Source organism: Candida jiufengensis (assembly GCF_024610255.1).
Source record: "Candida jiufengensis strain CBS 10846 chromosome Unknown scaffold10, whole genome shotgun sequence".
NCBI classification, from domain to species: Eukaryota; Fungi; Ascomycota; class Pichiomycetes; order Serinales; family Debaryomycetaceae; genus Lodderomyces; species Lodderomyces jiufengensis.
In genome coordinates this window covers 322,189-336,846 of record NW_026261570.1, presented here as the reverse complement: position 1 = coordinate 336,846, position 14,658 = coordinate 322,189, and the positions used below count along the sequence as shown (strand labels likewise).

At 28.3% G+C, this 14,658-nt stretch overlaps 6 protein-coding genes across 6 annotated transcripts; all 6 read left to right on the top strand. All coding sequences in view use genetic code 12, as the record gives it.

Annotated features, from left to right (window-relative positions):
• Positions 1–640: 640 nt before the first annotated feature.
• On the top strand, positions 641–2,086 carry KGF54_005643 (uncharacterized protein; the record flags this gene model as incomplete). The annotated part of the gene is made up of 1 exon (XM_051766462.1): positions 641–2,086. One exon carries the CDS (start codon positions 641–643, stop codon positions 2,084–2,086), a length of 1,446 nt encoding a protein of 481 aa, XP_051617416.1.
• Positions 2,087–2,631: 545 nt separating this feature from the next.
• Positions 2,632–4,074, top strand: KGF54_005642 (uncharacterized protein; the record flags this gene model as incomplete). Its single annotated transcript, XM_051766461.1, has 1 exon — positions 2,632–4,074. The coding sequence occupies one exon, from the start codon at positions 2,632–2,634 to the stop codon at positions 4,072–4,074; it is 1,443 nt and encodes a 480-aa protein (XP_051617415.1).
• Positions 4,075–4,569: 495 nt separating this feature from the next.
• Positions 4,570–7,419, top strand: KGF54_005641 (uncharacterized protein; the record flags this gene model as incomplete). The annotated part of the gene is made up of 1 exon (XM_051766460.1): positions 4,570–7,419. One exon carries the CDS (start codon positions 4,570–4,572, stop codon positions 7,417–7,419), a length of 2,850 nt encoding a protein of 949 aa, XP_051617414.1.
• A 147-nt stretch (positions 7,420–7,566) lies between these two features.
• Positions 7,567–9,336, top strand: HIS7 (imidazoleglycerol-phosphate synthase; the record flags this gene model as incomplete). Its single annotated transcript, XM_051766459.1, has 1 exon — positions 7,567–9,336. One exon carries the CDS (start codon positions 7,567–7,569, stop codon positions 9,334–9,336), a length of 1,770 nt encoding a protein of 589 aa, XP_051617413.1.
• A 552-nt stretch (positions 9,337–9,888) lies between these two features.
• Positions 9,889–12,030, top strand: HSP90 (Hsp90 family chaperone; the record flags this gene model as incomplete). The annotated part of the gene is made up of 1 exon (XM_051766458.1): positions 9,889–12,030. One exon carries the CDS (start codon positions 9,889–9,891, stop codon positions 12,028–12,030), a length of 2,142 nt encoding a protein of 713 aa, XP_051617412.1.
• Positions 12,031–12,512: 482 nt separating this feature from the next.
• Positions 12,513–13,403, top strand: KGF54_005638 (uncharacterized protein; the record flags this gene model as incomplete). Its single annotated transcript, XM_051766457.1, has 1 exon — positions 12,513–13,403. One exon carries the CDS (start codon positions 12,513–12,515, stop codon positions 13,401–13,403), a length of 891 nt encoding a protein of 296 aa, XP_051617411.1.
• Positions 13,404–14,658: the final 1,255 nt, after the last annotated feature.

Sequence of the window (14,658 nt, the reverse complement as noted above, 5' to 3'; positions counted from 1 at the left end):
TCTAGGAATTTCCATCTAAACATATAACCTTTGTTGTTTCTTGGTCTCAATACCTACTCCAACAAAGGTCTAGCTCAGTGAATGGTGATCTTTTACAATTAATTACAGCTTTAATCAATTAGATAAGCAGCTGAAAAATTGGATTTGTTAGTTTATTGGTGCATGTATTTCCATACTCAAAGGTGAAGAGTTGTCACTAGCTTAAGCAATACCTTGAAAGGGTTCAGAAATGCAATTTCAATTAGGTACGATGTTTTTGTTTCCAAAACTGAATTTGTATGTTTATGCAATGTGAAAATTATTAGAAGTTTTGTCAAATATGAAATGAACTAGTATAATAATCTAATCATTCTAATTAATTCAATAGTAATTTCTAAAAACCAATTTCAATAACTATGAATCATCGCCAAATAGTGTAATAAACCAATAGCTAAGAGCCAGTTAATAGAAAGTGGACAAGATATTTCATAATGTGCTGCTGAGTTGGTCGAACACATATATTCAGCTCAGTCATCATTACCAATATTTCCATAATGTATGTTGCAAGTCAATGCAAGGTGGGATACAGCGATTTTATCAATTCTGTCTATAAATAAACACACTTCTTCTCATTAGATAACCTGGAGTCACAATGTAAACAATGATGTTTTTCATTATCATTTATTGCTTGTTGGTAAATTCAATTGCTGCTTTAGGTTTTGGTAGAAATCCTACAAAAGATCCATCAGAGGATGAATTTTATAATCCTCCAAAAGGGTTTGAGTCAAAACCAGTTGGGACCATTTTGAGATCAAGAGTAGAACCTGGTAGATTGTCCAATTTTCTTGTTCCAATTAATGTAGATGGAGCATGGCAAATTTTAATTAGATCACAAGATTCATTAGATGAACCTAATGTTATTGCAGCAACTATAATTAAACCATATAATGCAGATCCTGAGAAATTAATTAGTTATCAGCCTTTTGAAGATGGTATTACTAGTAGATGTGCTCCTTCATATGCTATCCAATTGGGTTCACCTTTTCAAGATATGGCCACTCAGCTTGAAATGTTTAATATTGATATCTTATTAAATCAAGGATATTATGTTGTAATTCCAGATTATGAAGGTCCAGATTCTGCATTTGGTGCTGGAAAACAAGCGGGTTATGCTATTTTAAATACTATAAAAGCAACTTTAAGTTCCTCAAAGCTTACTGGTTTAGATCCTGATGCTAATACGATTATTTACGGATATTCAGGTGGTGGATTTCTGTCAGCTTGGGCATCTATGTTACAACCTAGTTATGCACCAAAATTGAAGAAAAATTTAATTGGTGCAGTTATAGGTGGAATGATCGCAAACACACTGGCTATGATTGAAGTAAATGATGGAACTATATTTGCTGGTATTATTCCAAACGTATTGAATGGGCTAGCTCATCAATATACTGAATTACAAGAGTTCATAAGACAAAAGCTCAATCCAAAACATGCTGATAAATTTTATAATACTAGTGAGTGTTTATTTGATGCAATTGTGAAATGGATGTTAACAACATTTTTCAGTGGACATGATCCATTTTTCCCAGATGGGATTTCAATACTTAATTTAGAGCCATTAAAGACAATTTTGAATGATAACAATATAGTAGATCAGTCTATTAATTTTGTTCCACAAATACCAATATTTATTTATCATGGCTCATTAGATAAAATCTGTCCTGTAGAAGATGCTCGTACTACTTTCAACAATTGGTGTTCATTAGGTCTAAAATCTGGAGAATTTTCAGAAGACAAAACAAGTGGTCATTTTGTTCAAACAGTTATTGGTACATCACCAGCAGTGACTTGGATAATAGGTAGAATGAATGGCAAACCACCAGTAGATGGATGTACACATAAAAAGAGAATAACATCAGTTGCTTACCCCAGGGCTTTTAAATATTCTTTGGGATTTATCAAAACTATTATAAAAGCATTAGTAGGTTTTAGATTAGGTCCAAAACTAAAAGATGATACGGTTGATAAATTTGATAATACAGAAATTGCAAGTTTTATGGAATTAGGTGAAAAGCTAAATAATATTGATTTACATGTTGTGTAGCTTAGTCAACAATAAATTTAAAGCAGAAATTTACGAGTTATTTGTATATTTATTGTCACTAATTAGTATTGTTTTTCTTTGGATCTGGTGCTATGGATCTCAATTTTTCTTAAAATTTCCAAGAAAAAAGTATCACTAGTAAAGTTAAAGCTAGGCAATTGGAAGATATAATTTACCACATTATTTAACTGTGCTGTCCCTCATCCATTTGTTTGCCATATGTTCAAAATTGCTGTGCAATGATTATAATCGGAAGGTCATCTTTGATTTGGATTGTATTGACCTTAATCAGCGATGGCAATTATATATGTATTACAGCTCAAAATTAAGGACTGGTGTTATTTGTTATGCTTAGTTAGGTCGGTAAATTCAGGGGTCCAAATCTTTAGATACGTGCATTATTAACTAGATCGTTTATGTTCAAGATAAGTGTTTCGCAAGTCAATGCAATGTCATACAAAGTATTTACAAAAAGATTTTGTTTCACTATATATAATCATGCTTGATCTCGTCACAATGTTACTTTACAAAATGCACAAACAAGAATGCTTTTGATAACAATTTATTATTTTTTAATTACTACAGTTTCGGCAATTTCATTTGCAAGTGAAAACAATAGACCAATTAAACCATCAGAAGATGATTTTTACATTCCTCCACCAGATTTTGAATCAGCGCCAGTTGGTAAAATTGTAAGAAAAAGAGAAGTACCTCATAGATTGACAAATGTATTCACACCGATGAAAGTTCAAAATGCATGGCACATTATGGTAAGGTCAGAAGATTCATTTAATGAACCAAATGTAATTGTTGCAACTATTATAAAACCATTTAATGCAAATCCAAATAAATTAATTAGTTATCAACCTTTTGAAGATTCGCGAAATCCTGATTGTGCTCCATCATATGCAATTCAATTTGGTTCAAACATAAATACTTTAATAACACAATCTGAAATGGTTAATGTTGATGTGATGCTAAAACAAGGATATTATGTAGTGATTCCAGATTATCAAGGTCCTGAAGGTGCTTATACTGCTGGTAGACAAGCTGGATATGCTGTTTTGAATTCACTTACTGCAACTTTGACAACTAAAAAGTTTACGGGTATAAATCATGACGCTGATACAATACTCATGGGATATTCAGGAGGCACAATTGCTAGTGGATGGGCAGCTATGTTGCAACCTGAATATGCTCCACATTTGAAGAAGAATTTAATTGGTGCAGTTTTGGGTGCATTTACGACTAATATTACATCCATGGTTGAAATAGTTGATGGTACATTATTTGCTGGTTTAATTCCAAATGTGTTAATTGGTTTATCAAATCAATACCCTAAACTAAAGAAATTTTATTGGGAAAGATTAAATCCAGATTTAGCTGATAAATTTTTCAATAAAGCTCAATGTTTTTTTGATGCATTAATAAAATGGATTTTAACATCATTTTTTAAAGGTAAGAATACATTTTTTCCAGGAGGTATTTCAATATTAAGAGAAGAACCTATGAGATCAATATTGAAACTGAATAATATAGTTGATCAATCTAAATATCTTGTACCAAATATTCCCATATTTATATATCATGGATCATTAGATAAAGTTGTACCAATTAAAGATTCATTCAAGAGTTTTGAAAATTGGTGTTCACTAGGTTTAAAATCTGGTGAATTCGTAGAAGATAAATCATCTGGTCATTCAGTATTATCATTAATTGGAATAGCAATTGCAAGACCATGGATTATACAAAGAATGAATGGGAAACCACCAGTAAATGGTTGCGTACATAATAAACAATTGACTACATTTGGTTACCCTAAAACTATAGCAGCTTTTTACAAAAATTCAATAGATATGTTGAAAGCTATGACTGGGTTCAAATTAGGTCCTAAATATAAAAGTCTTGAAAATTATGATACCTCGGAATTATCAAACTTGAAACAATTTTTACAAGAATTGGATGATAATAAATATATTTCTACATGACTTTGGTATTTAGTATTTCCATATTTATATATTAACTTCTTGTTTAAAATGATTATCCATAATATTTCTTTTTAGTAAAGACTCTTATAAATATAATAATCAATTTTAGGTATATCAATGCGAGATCTGAATGTGATCTATTACATTAGTTTGTAGTTATTAATGAAACAAAAAGAAATTTGGTAGCATGATCACAGTAATAATAATTTTGTATCTCTCTCTCCTTTAATTTTGTGTTAATTAATATTTTCATTTCTATTTATATTAATAATTTCTATTTATATATATTAATATTAATTTATCATAACCAAAGATACAACAATAATCCAAATTTCCTTATTAAGTTGATTTTTATTATTATTTATCCTTTAGAATATAAAATATATAATTGATTGATTGGTTGATCATCAATTTCCAATTAATTAGAATCAATTGATAGATGTTACATTAGAATTATTTAGATTTTTTATATCCAACACAAACATTTATTACAAAATGAGTTTTTTTGTGGTACCAACAGTATCTTATCAAACTCAACAAAAATTAAAAAAACATAAAGAAAAGAAGGATGAAAAGAAAGAGGAGAAAAAATTAAGAAAAGAAGCAGCAGCGGCAGCAGCAGCTTCAAATGCATCAATTTCAGATCAACATAGTAAACATAGTTCACATTCAACAGCTAGGGGTAGTAGTTATGATTCTGGGAAAAAGAAAAAAAAATCAAGTGGGTGGAGTATCATTAGTGGTAGATCATCTACAAGTTCAAAAGAATCAAAAGAATCAAAAGATAATGAGGATTCAAGATCGATCTTGTCAAATTTTACATCAAAAAATTCTGCAGTATCAATGAATGATCAAAATTCCGAATATTCCAATGAACAACACTACAATAACGAAGATGGAATGTCAATGTATCTGTATCAATCAAGTGCTAGACCTCAATTAAATCCTGTTAAATCACCTTCTTCATTGAGTGTCGAAAATAGATTCGATAATGAAAGTGAAATTGAACCTCCAATTGATAGAGAAGCAACTCCTAAATTACAACAAACAGGTACAGCAAAGTCATTACCCACTACTTCAACAGCTCAAAGTCCTACACAAATTGAAGAAGAAACACCATCGTTAATTGCATCCAATTATAAAAAATCTATGGACACAGATACTTTTAAACAATACAAATCAATGTCAGCACCATCTTCATCAGCATCAAATACAATTCTAGCTGCTCCAAAACCAAACAATTCATCCAATTCCCCCATATCACCAATTACTCCATTAACACCATCAGCAACTTATTCACATCATACATCAATACCTTACTCCCCACATTCTGTACGACCAAGGACTAATTCAGCATATTCAACTTCAAATGCATCAATCTTATCATCACTGAGTAATAGCCATCAACAACACCCTCATTATTTACAAAATTATGCATTCCATAGAAATAACTCATTAACTCCATCATCAAGTAATACAGGATTAAATTTAACTTCAACATTTACAAGTTCAAAAGAATCTAAACATACATTTAGGAAATTATCATTTTTAGGATCTAACCTGAAAAGAAAAGATAGTACAGCATCATTAACAGCTCTGCCAGGTTCAGAATCTCCAGGTTCAAGTATACATTCTCAAAATAATTCATATTTCCCAGATCCAACAAGTGCTGATTCAAAATTATTTCTACCTTTCCAACCATTATTAGATTTATCAGTTTTTAATTCGCCTGAAGAAATGCAAAAAGTATTATTAACTCCTGCTTATCAAGTTTTTAGGTATAATAGCTTTTTGTCAGTGGTTGGATCATATCATTCAAGTGATGCATTAAGTTTTGCAAAAGTCAGAAATCATTCATTGTTTAGATTTATTATAAGACAACAACGAGCCAAAAAATTAATAGCTAAAAATGGATTCAATAATCCTGCAAACTTTCATGATTTATCATCCACTGAAAACATTTTAGCTTATTATTTGTATGCCAAAACAAGAACTTTTTTACGAACTTTAATTAAAGAATCATCAAAAAATCAGCAATTATATAATCATGAGGAATTAGTTCAATGCAATTTTGTTAATTATGTTAGATACTTAATAAATCTTCCTGAGCTATCAGATACGCTGGACTTAAACGATATAGAGCAAAAACATTATGAATTTAAATCGGTTTTCGGAACTATTGCAAATGCTTTATATTCATTGAAAAAGGATGAAACAACTGGAGTTGTATCTACTGAAACTACAAGAGCAATAAAAATCAAATTATTACTAGAATGTATTACAAAAGTATCATATGAATATATTTTATTGGAAAAGTATAGATTTGATATGTTTATGAAATTTCATAATAATCATTTGATTGATAAACGTCCTTTGGTTCAATTGTTTAATACTTACAAAGATCATATTAAAAGTCACAACAAGGAAAGTCCTAAAGTTTTACTTTATAATTCTGCAAATTCAGTTCAATATGGTTGGTATTTAGCAATTACTGTACCCTTTGTTAGATTCATAGAGTCTCATATTTACACCGAGGACAATTCCATACTTCAAGATTATGATAGATATAGAAAACTAGAAGAATCACAGATTAAAACTAATTTTACCAAAAGTGATATAGAATTATTTGACGAATTTTTTAGTAAATTAAATTTATCAACGTATCAAGAATTCAATGCAATGAGTATGGATTCATTAGTCAAATTAAACAAGTTAATTGAAAATCAATCATCAAAATTTGTTCATATAAATCGTAGAGAAATTCCAGACCCATCAAATGCTTTCACTTACAAACCAATGAATTTTGAATATTACAATAAGAGTTTATCAACAATAAGTACCAATACATTTAATTTAATTCAATGTCAAGATTTACCATTTCAAGTTAAGAAAGAAAATTATAAAACCATATTGAGAGAATTTTGTAGAACTTTGAAACCCGGTGGTTCATTCATATGTAATTCAATTCATTTTGGTTCAAAAACAACAGAAGAATTTCAATTGCAATTTCGTGATGGAAAATTCCCCACAGCTTGGAATTATATTGATTTCTCATTGCTTAAATATTTTGAAGCAATTCCTAATTTTGTGGAAGTAATTTTACTTGAATTGAATGAAATCTTTGGTAAAGGAAATGTTAAATTTAGTATATCATTATTGAGTTCAACTACTGAAGTTAATAAGTTTTTAATAAAATTTGGTGGTATGAAATTATTTGAGTTAGTTGGTAAATTTGATGAATATTGTGAATTTTTTAAAGATGGTGAGAACTTACATAGTTCAAATGATGCAAGTATTCATTTTGGAGTTCATATTGAAGCTAAAAAAGTTCATAGAGTTATATAATTTTTATTTAATGCAGGTCATTTTGTAATAACTTTTATAGAAATTTGACTCATTCGTAAATCACGTGATGACTCACTGAAACCACTTTACAAATATGGTCTTTGAATTTTTCAAATGTGTATAACTTCACCAACGTATAACAAATCAATGCCAAAGTTAGTTCACGTTATAGATGTTGAAAGTGGGAATCTACAATCCCTTTCAAATGCAATCAAAAGAATTGATCCAACTTATGAAATAATTTTCATCCATAACAAAGAAGAATTTGAAGCAAATGATGAACAGATAAAAAAATTGATATTTCCTGGTGTAGGTAATTATGGTCATTTCGTACAACAAATATATGAAAGAAAACTTGATAAGTTGATTGAAAAATATATTGCAGATGGAAGAGACTTAATGGGGATTTGTGTTGGATTACAAGCATTTATAGACGGTTCTGAGGAAAGTCCGAATGATAAAGGTTTAGGAGTTTTAGATTTACAATTGAAAAAATTTAATATCAATGATTCAGTATTTCAAGAAAAAGGAATAAAAAAATCAGTACCGCATATTGGATGGAATAGTATAGAAAATGTAATAGTGGACGGGAAGGAAATTGCTAAAAACAAATCATTGTTTTCTTTAAATTTAAATAACAAATATTACTTTGTTCATTCATACGGGGTAATAGTTACTAAAGATAATGATATAAAAATAAAACAATTGGAAAACCAAGGTTGGAATTTTGCATTTGCAAGATATGGATCAGAAAAGTTTATAGCTGCCATAAACAAAGGGAATTTATTTGCAACACAATTTCATCCAGAAAAATCAGGTATTGCTGGTATAAAAATTATAAAATCTTTTTTACTTGGTGAAAAATTCCCAGAAGTTCATAAATCAGATATACAAGAAATACCTAGCGGGACGGAAACAACATTAAGTGGATTAACAAGAAGGATAATAGCATGTTTGGATGTTAGAACTAACGATCATGGAGATTTAGTGGTTACAAAAGGTGATCAATACAATGTTAGAGAAACCACAACCGAAGGAGAATCAAATGTAAGAAACTTAGGTAAACCAATAGAATTAGCAACAAAATATTATTTACAAGGAGCTGATGAAATTACTTTTTTAAATATTACATCTTTTAGGAATTCACCATTAAAAGATTTACCAATGTTACAAGTTTTGAAAAAATCAGCAGAAACTATATTTGTTCCATTAACTGTTGGTGGTGGTATAAAAGATATGCAAGATCCAGAAACTGGTAAAATTATACCTGCAGTTCAAGTTGCTGATTTATATTTTAGATCAGGTGCTGATAAAGTAAGTATTGGATCAGATGCTGTTATTATTGCTGAAAATTATTATGCAAACAATAAACAAAAAACTGGTCAATCTTCAATAGAAACAATTTCAAGAACTTTCGGAAATCAAGCTGTTGTTATATCAGTTGACCCAAAAAGATTTTATGTAAATTCACCAGAAGATACTACGATGGAAACTATAAAAATTACAGATCCATTAAAATATGGACCAAATGGAGAAAAATATTGTTATTATCAAGTAACATCACAAGGAGGTAGAAAATTTCATGAATTAGGAGCTCTAGAACTTTGTTTAGCTTGTGAAAATTTAGGAGCAGGAGAGATACTATTAAATTCAATAGACTATGATGGATCAAATAAAGGCTACAATTTGGAATTATTAAATCAAATAAAATCAAAAGTATCTATACCAGTTATTGCAAGTTCTGGAGCTGGTAATCCACAACATTTTCAAGAAGTATTTGAAATGCCATGCGGTATTGATGCTGCTTTAGGTGCTGGATTATTTCATCGTGGTGAATTTACTGTTAATGATGTTAAAAGATATTTACAATCTAATGGTAAAATGGATGTAAGATTAGATGATAAAGTAGAGTTATAATAGGTGTGTATATGAATGTTGTAATTTTTAAACATGTAATTATTATAAGCTTAGTATTTATGAGTTGAGTGATTTTTGCCCCTCAGATCAATATTTTGTCGTTAGTCTTAGGTACTAGAACCTCAGGACCAAATGAACATGTATTCGCAATTGAGACAATTTCTAGATCATTCTCATATATTTTAGTATTATCTGAAACCTCATACTTAACAAAATACATGATTCAAATTTTTCAATTAAGTAAAGCTACCACATGGACTACAATTTTCTTTGCCACTAACTTCGTACTAAATTTTACTCCATTTTAAATCATTTCTCGTTCGAATAAAAACCTCACTAAGAGAAAAAATTAATTATTTATTTAATAGAATAACATAGAATATTCTTTGAATACTTACATAGTTTAAATGCTGCGTGAAAAATTTACAGAGTACATAAATATAAATTAAATTGAAAAACTTCCATTATTTTTATTTATAAAAAATTTTTGGCAATTCAAAATAAACTACATTTTTTTCATCAATTGATCCATAATAAAACAATTATATCAAAATGTCTGATTCAAAAGTTGAAACTCATGAATTCACAGCTGAGATTTCTCAGTTGATGTCTTTAATTATTAATACAGTTTATTCAAATAAAGAAATCTTTTTAAGAGAATTAATTTCAAATGCTTCTGATGCATTAGATAAAATTAGATATCAAGCATTAAGTGATCCATCACAATTAGAAACTGAACCAGAATTATTCATTAGAATTATCCCACAACCAGGTCAAAAAGTTTTAGAAATTAGAGATTCAGGTATTGGTATGACAAAAGCTGATTTAGTTAATAATTTAGGTACTATTGCTAAATCAGGTACCAAATCATTTATGGAAGCTTTAAGTGCTGGAGCTGATGTTTCTATGATTGGTCAATTCGGTGTTGGTTTCTACTCATTATTCTTAGTTGCTGATCATGTTCAAGTTATTTCAAAACATAATGATGATGAACAATATATTTGGGAATCTAATGCAGGTGGTAAATTCACTGTTACTTTAGATGAATCTGGTCCAAGATTAGGTCGTGGTACCATGTTAAGATTATTCTTAAAAGAAGATCAATTAGAATATTTAGAAGAAAAAAGAATTAAAGAAGTTGTTAAAAAACATTCTGAATTCGTTGCTTACCCAATTCAATTAGTTGTCACTAAAGAAGTTGAAAAAGAAATCCCAGTTGATGAAACCTTAACTGAAGACGAAGATAAACAAGTTGAAGAAGGCGACGATAAAAAACCAAAATTAGAAGAAGTTAAAGATGGAGAAGAAGAAGGTGACAAGAAGGAAAAAACTAAAAAAGTTAAAGAAGAAGTTACTGAAACTGAAGAATTAAATAAAACTAAACCATTATGGACTAGAAATCCTCAAGATATTACTCAAGAAGAATATAATGCTTTCTATAAATCAATTTCAAATGATTGGGAAGATCCATTAGCTGTTAAACATTTCTCAGTTGAAGGTCAATTAGAATTTAGAGCTATCTTATTCGTTCCAAAAAGAGCTCCATTTGATGCTTTTGAATCAAAAAAGAAGAAAAACAATATTAAATTATATGTTCGTCGTGTTTTCATTACTGATGATGCCGAAGAATTAATTCCAGAATGGTTATCATTCATTAGAGGTGTTGTTGATTCAGAAGATTTACCATTAAATTTATCAAGAGAAATGTTACAACAAAACAAAATTTTAAAAGTTATTAGAAAAAATATTGTTAAAAAAATGATTGAAACTTTCAATGAAATTTCAGAAGATCAAGAACAATTTGAAAAATTTTATAGTGCATTCTCAAAAAATATTAAATTAGGTATTCATGAAGATAGTCAAAATAGACAAGCATTAGCTAAATTATTAAGATACTACTCAACTAAATCAACTGAAGAAATGACATCATTACAAGATTATGTAACTAGAATGCAACCACATCAAAAAAATATTTACTACATTACTGGTGAATCAATTAAAGCCTTAGAAAAATCCCCATTCTTAGATGCATTGAAGGCTAAAAACTTTGAAGTTTTATTCATGGTTGATCCAATTGATGAATATGCTATGACTCAATTAAAAGAATTTGAAGATAAAAAATTAGTTGATGTCACAAAAGATTATGAATTAGAAGAATCAGAAGAAGAAAAAACCAAGAGAGAAGCTGATATCAAAGATTTCGAACCATTAACTAAAGCTGTTAAAGAAATCTTAGGTGATCAAGTTGAAAAAGTTGTTGTTTCAAATACTTTAAAAGATTCACCAGCTGCTATTAGAACTGGTCAATTTGGTTGGTCAGCTAATATGGAAAGAATTATGAAAGCTCAAGCTTTAAGAGATTCAACTATGTCAAGTTATATGTCATCTAAGAAGACTTTAGAATTATCAACTACCTCACCAATTGTACAAGAATTAAAAGTTAAAGTTGAAAAAGATGGTCCAGAAGATAAAACCGTTAAAGACTTAACTACTTTATTATTTGATACTGCTTTATTATCATCAGGTTTCTCATTAGATGATCCTTCAAATTTTGCTCATAGAATCAACAGATTAATTGCATTAGGTTTAAATATTGATGAAGATGATGAAGATACTGAAGCCAAACCAGAAGAAACTACAACTGCTTCAACTGAAGAACCAGCTGATGTCTCAAATATGGAAGATGTTGATTAAAGAATGCAGAAGATTGCTAAATGTTCATAGGTGATTTGTAGGTTGAAAATTGTATGAAAATCATATTTACTAAAAATAATCGTATTGTAATTAGAAATTTATAGTTTTAGTAATATAAAAACAATTAAACTACTCGCTATATCAAAAGAATCTTTTTGCAGAAAGTCATCCTCTTATAAGATAGTCTTGTAATGGTCTCATACGGAATAGATCTGTATTGCTTATAAACTTGTAGCTTATAGGCTATATTCTATATTATATATTAATTAAGGTTTGCTGACATTTTGAGTTTCACACTTACTAAATAACAAATATTTTGCCCCTTAACAAAAATTCTCACCTTAAATTTAAGAATAATTTTTGGTTGCAAAACATATCAATTTTCCCACTTTTTATTTACAACCAATTTTACAAAACAATCAATTTAAACAAACAATTTAATCAATCAAAGCAAACAATTTTATCAATCAACTTTATCAATTATGTCTTCAAATTTAGTCGATTTCACTGGAGCTGATGCACCAAAAACTACTTTTTTTAACCAACATTCAAAAAATCACCAAAAGGAAAAAAATAATACATTATCTAACACTAATACTGTTTCAAGTAATAAATCATTACCTTCACCAGAATCAATCAATCAAAAAATCGATATTATTGAAGTCTTTACCCAATTAAATATTTTAGAAAACGAATTAACTGAATTTTTAGAAGCAGAAAATAATTCAAGTGAAATTACAGCTTTTTCAAAATTTGATGAATATAAAAGTTCATTTCACCAAAACGTATCAAATACATCAATTTATGATATTTCTGGAGACACATGGTATGGAGATTTCAACTCATCAAAATTAGAAAAAATTAAAAATTTTTGCAAAAAACATTTACCATTTTTATTATCAAAAGAAACAGATGAACCAGAAGATATTTTAAACGTACTTTTAAAAACTCATCACAATATTACTACACCAGGTTATGAAACATCTGATAATAATAACAAACGTACTTTTGTATTAAACAAAAAGGATTTTAAAAAAATGCATCAAATTTTAAATGAATATTACCCACCTAAAGATGGAAAAGTTAATTTAAAAACCAAAATTTCCAACTATTACAAAAAATTCAAAGACAAAAGATCAAAAAAAAGAAGATTAAGAGCAGAAAAAAATTTGGTTCCAATTATTAAAACCACCCAAAATGATAATTATTCAATTGAAATTGAAAATTGCAAAAAAGCTGATGAAATTTCTATTGATGAATTTTTAAAAAACTTAAATGACGAACAAGCTTTAAAATATGAAAGAGAAGAACAAGATTACTATTTTACACCAAGACTTGATCAAGTCAGAACATATTATCAATCAATTCATTAAGAATTCAGGGGACTTAGAATTTAACTTCCATCAATACATTTTATATTTTGATGATTTTTTACACTTATTTTTTACACTTTTTTACACTTTTTTACATTTTTTTACACTTGTTGTTAATTTTTTTTAAATATATTGAAAGTTACTGGTTTAACATTAAAAATGAATCATCAACTAAATGGATATTAAGTGGAGAAATTTTATTAACTGTTATTGATTTAAAAACTTAGAGGTATTAACAAACAGATGGAAGATAGATAAAAATAAATTATTAATTGTTGCTGGTTTATCAATTAAGAGGTATTAACAAACAGATGGAAGATGGATAAAGAAATGTTATAAATTGTTACAGGTTTATCAATTAAGAGGTATTAAGAAAAAGATGGAAGTTGGAAAAAGAAATGTTATCAATTGTCAAAATTTTATCAATTAAGAGGTATTGCCAAACGGATGGAAGATGAATGAAAAAAATTTATTAATTGTCACCGGTTTATCAATCAAGTAGTATTTACAAACGAATGGAAAATAAAAAAAATTTATTAATTGTTACTGATTTATCAATTAAGAAGAATCAACAAACGAATGAAAGATATATATAAAAAAATTTATTAATTGTTACTGGTTAACAACAATAATGGAGTATTAGTTTTGAAGATAAATAATTCGCAAAAATGATAGTCACTGGATTAACATAGAAGACAAAAAGCTTAAAGTCAAAATAGTAAGACGTTAAAAATGTAAAACTTATAGTATCAGCATACAACATGGAACAATCAAATCATAATAGAACCAAAAAATATATTAAATATCAAACAATCAAAAAATTATAAACATTTACTACAACAACCTACCATCCCAAACTCAAAATTAGCTAAAATTAAAATAATTAAATAAATATAATCATAATTGGAAATTTATCATTAAGGAGAATCCCCAGCCTGGCCAACTTGGAATTTTTATTATTGTAAACAACTGATTTATATTATTTTATTTTATTATATACTTTCTACTCAATCAACTTTATTTCTATTGTAGCTTTTAATCGATTGAACTTCAATGTCTAAAAGAACTTTGAATAGATTAAATGCAAATTTATGAAAATTTTTAAATTTTGATCATATTTCTCCAATAACTTGTATTTTCATTTTACAACTATAGCAGCTACTAAGACCTATTTTTCATTATGTACTCGTTGAAATTAGCCGTTGCAAATTTGCTTGTTTAATCTACCATAATTGACATAATAATAAAGCAAATC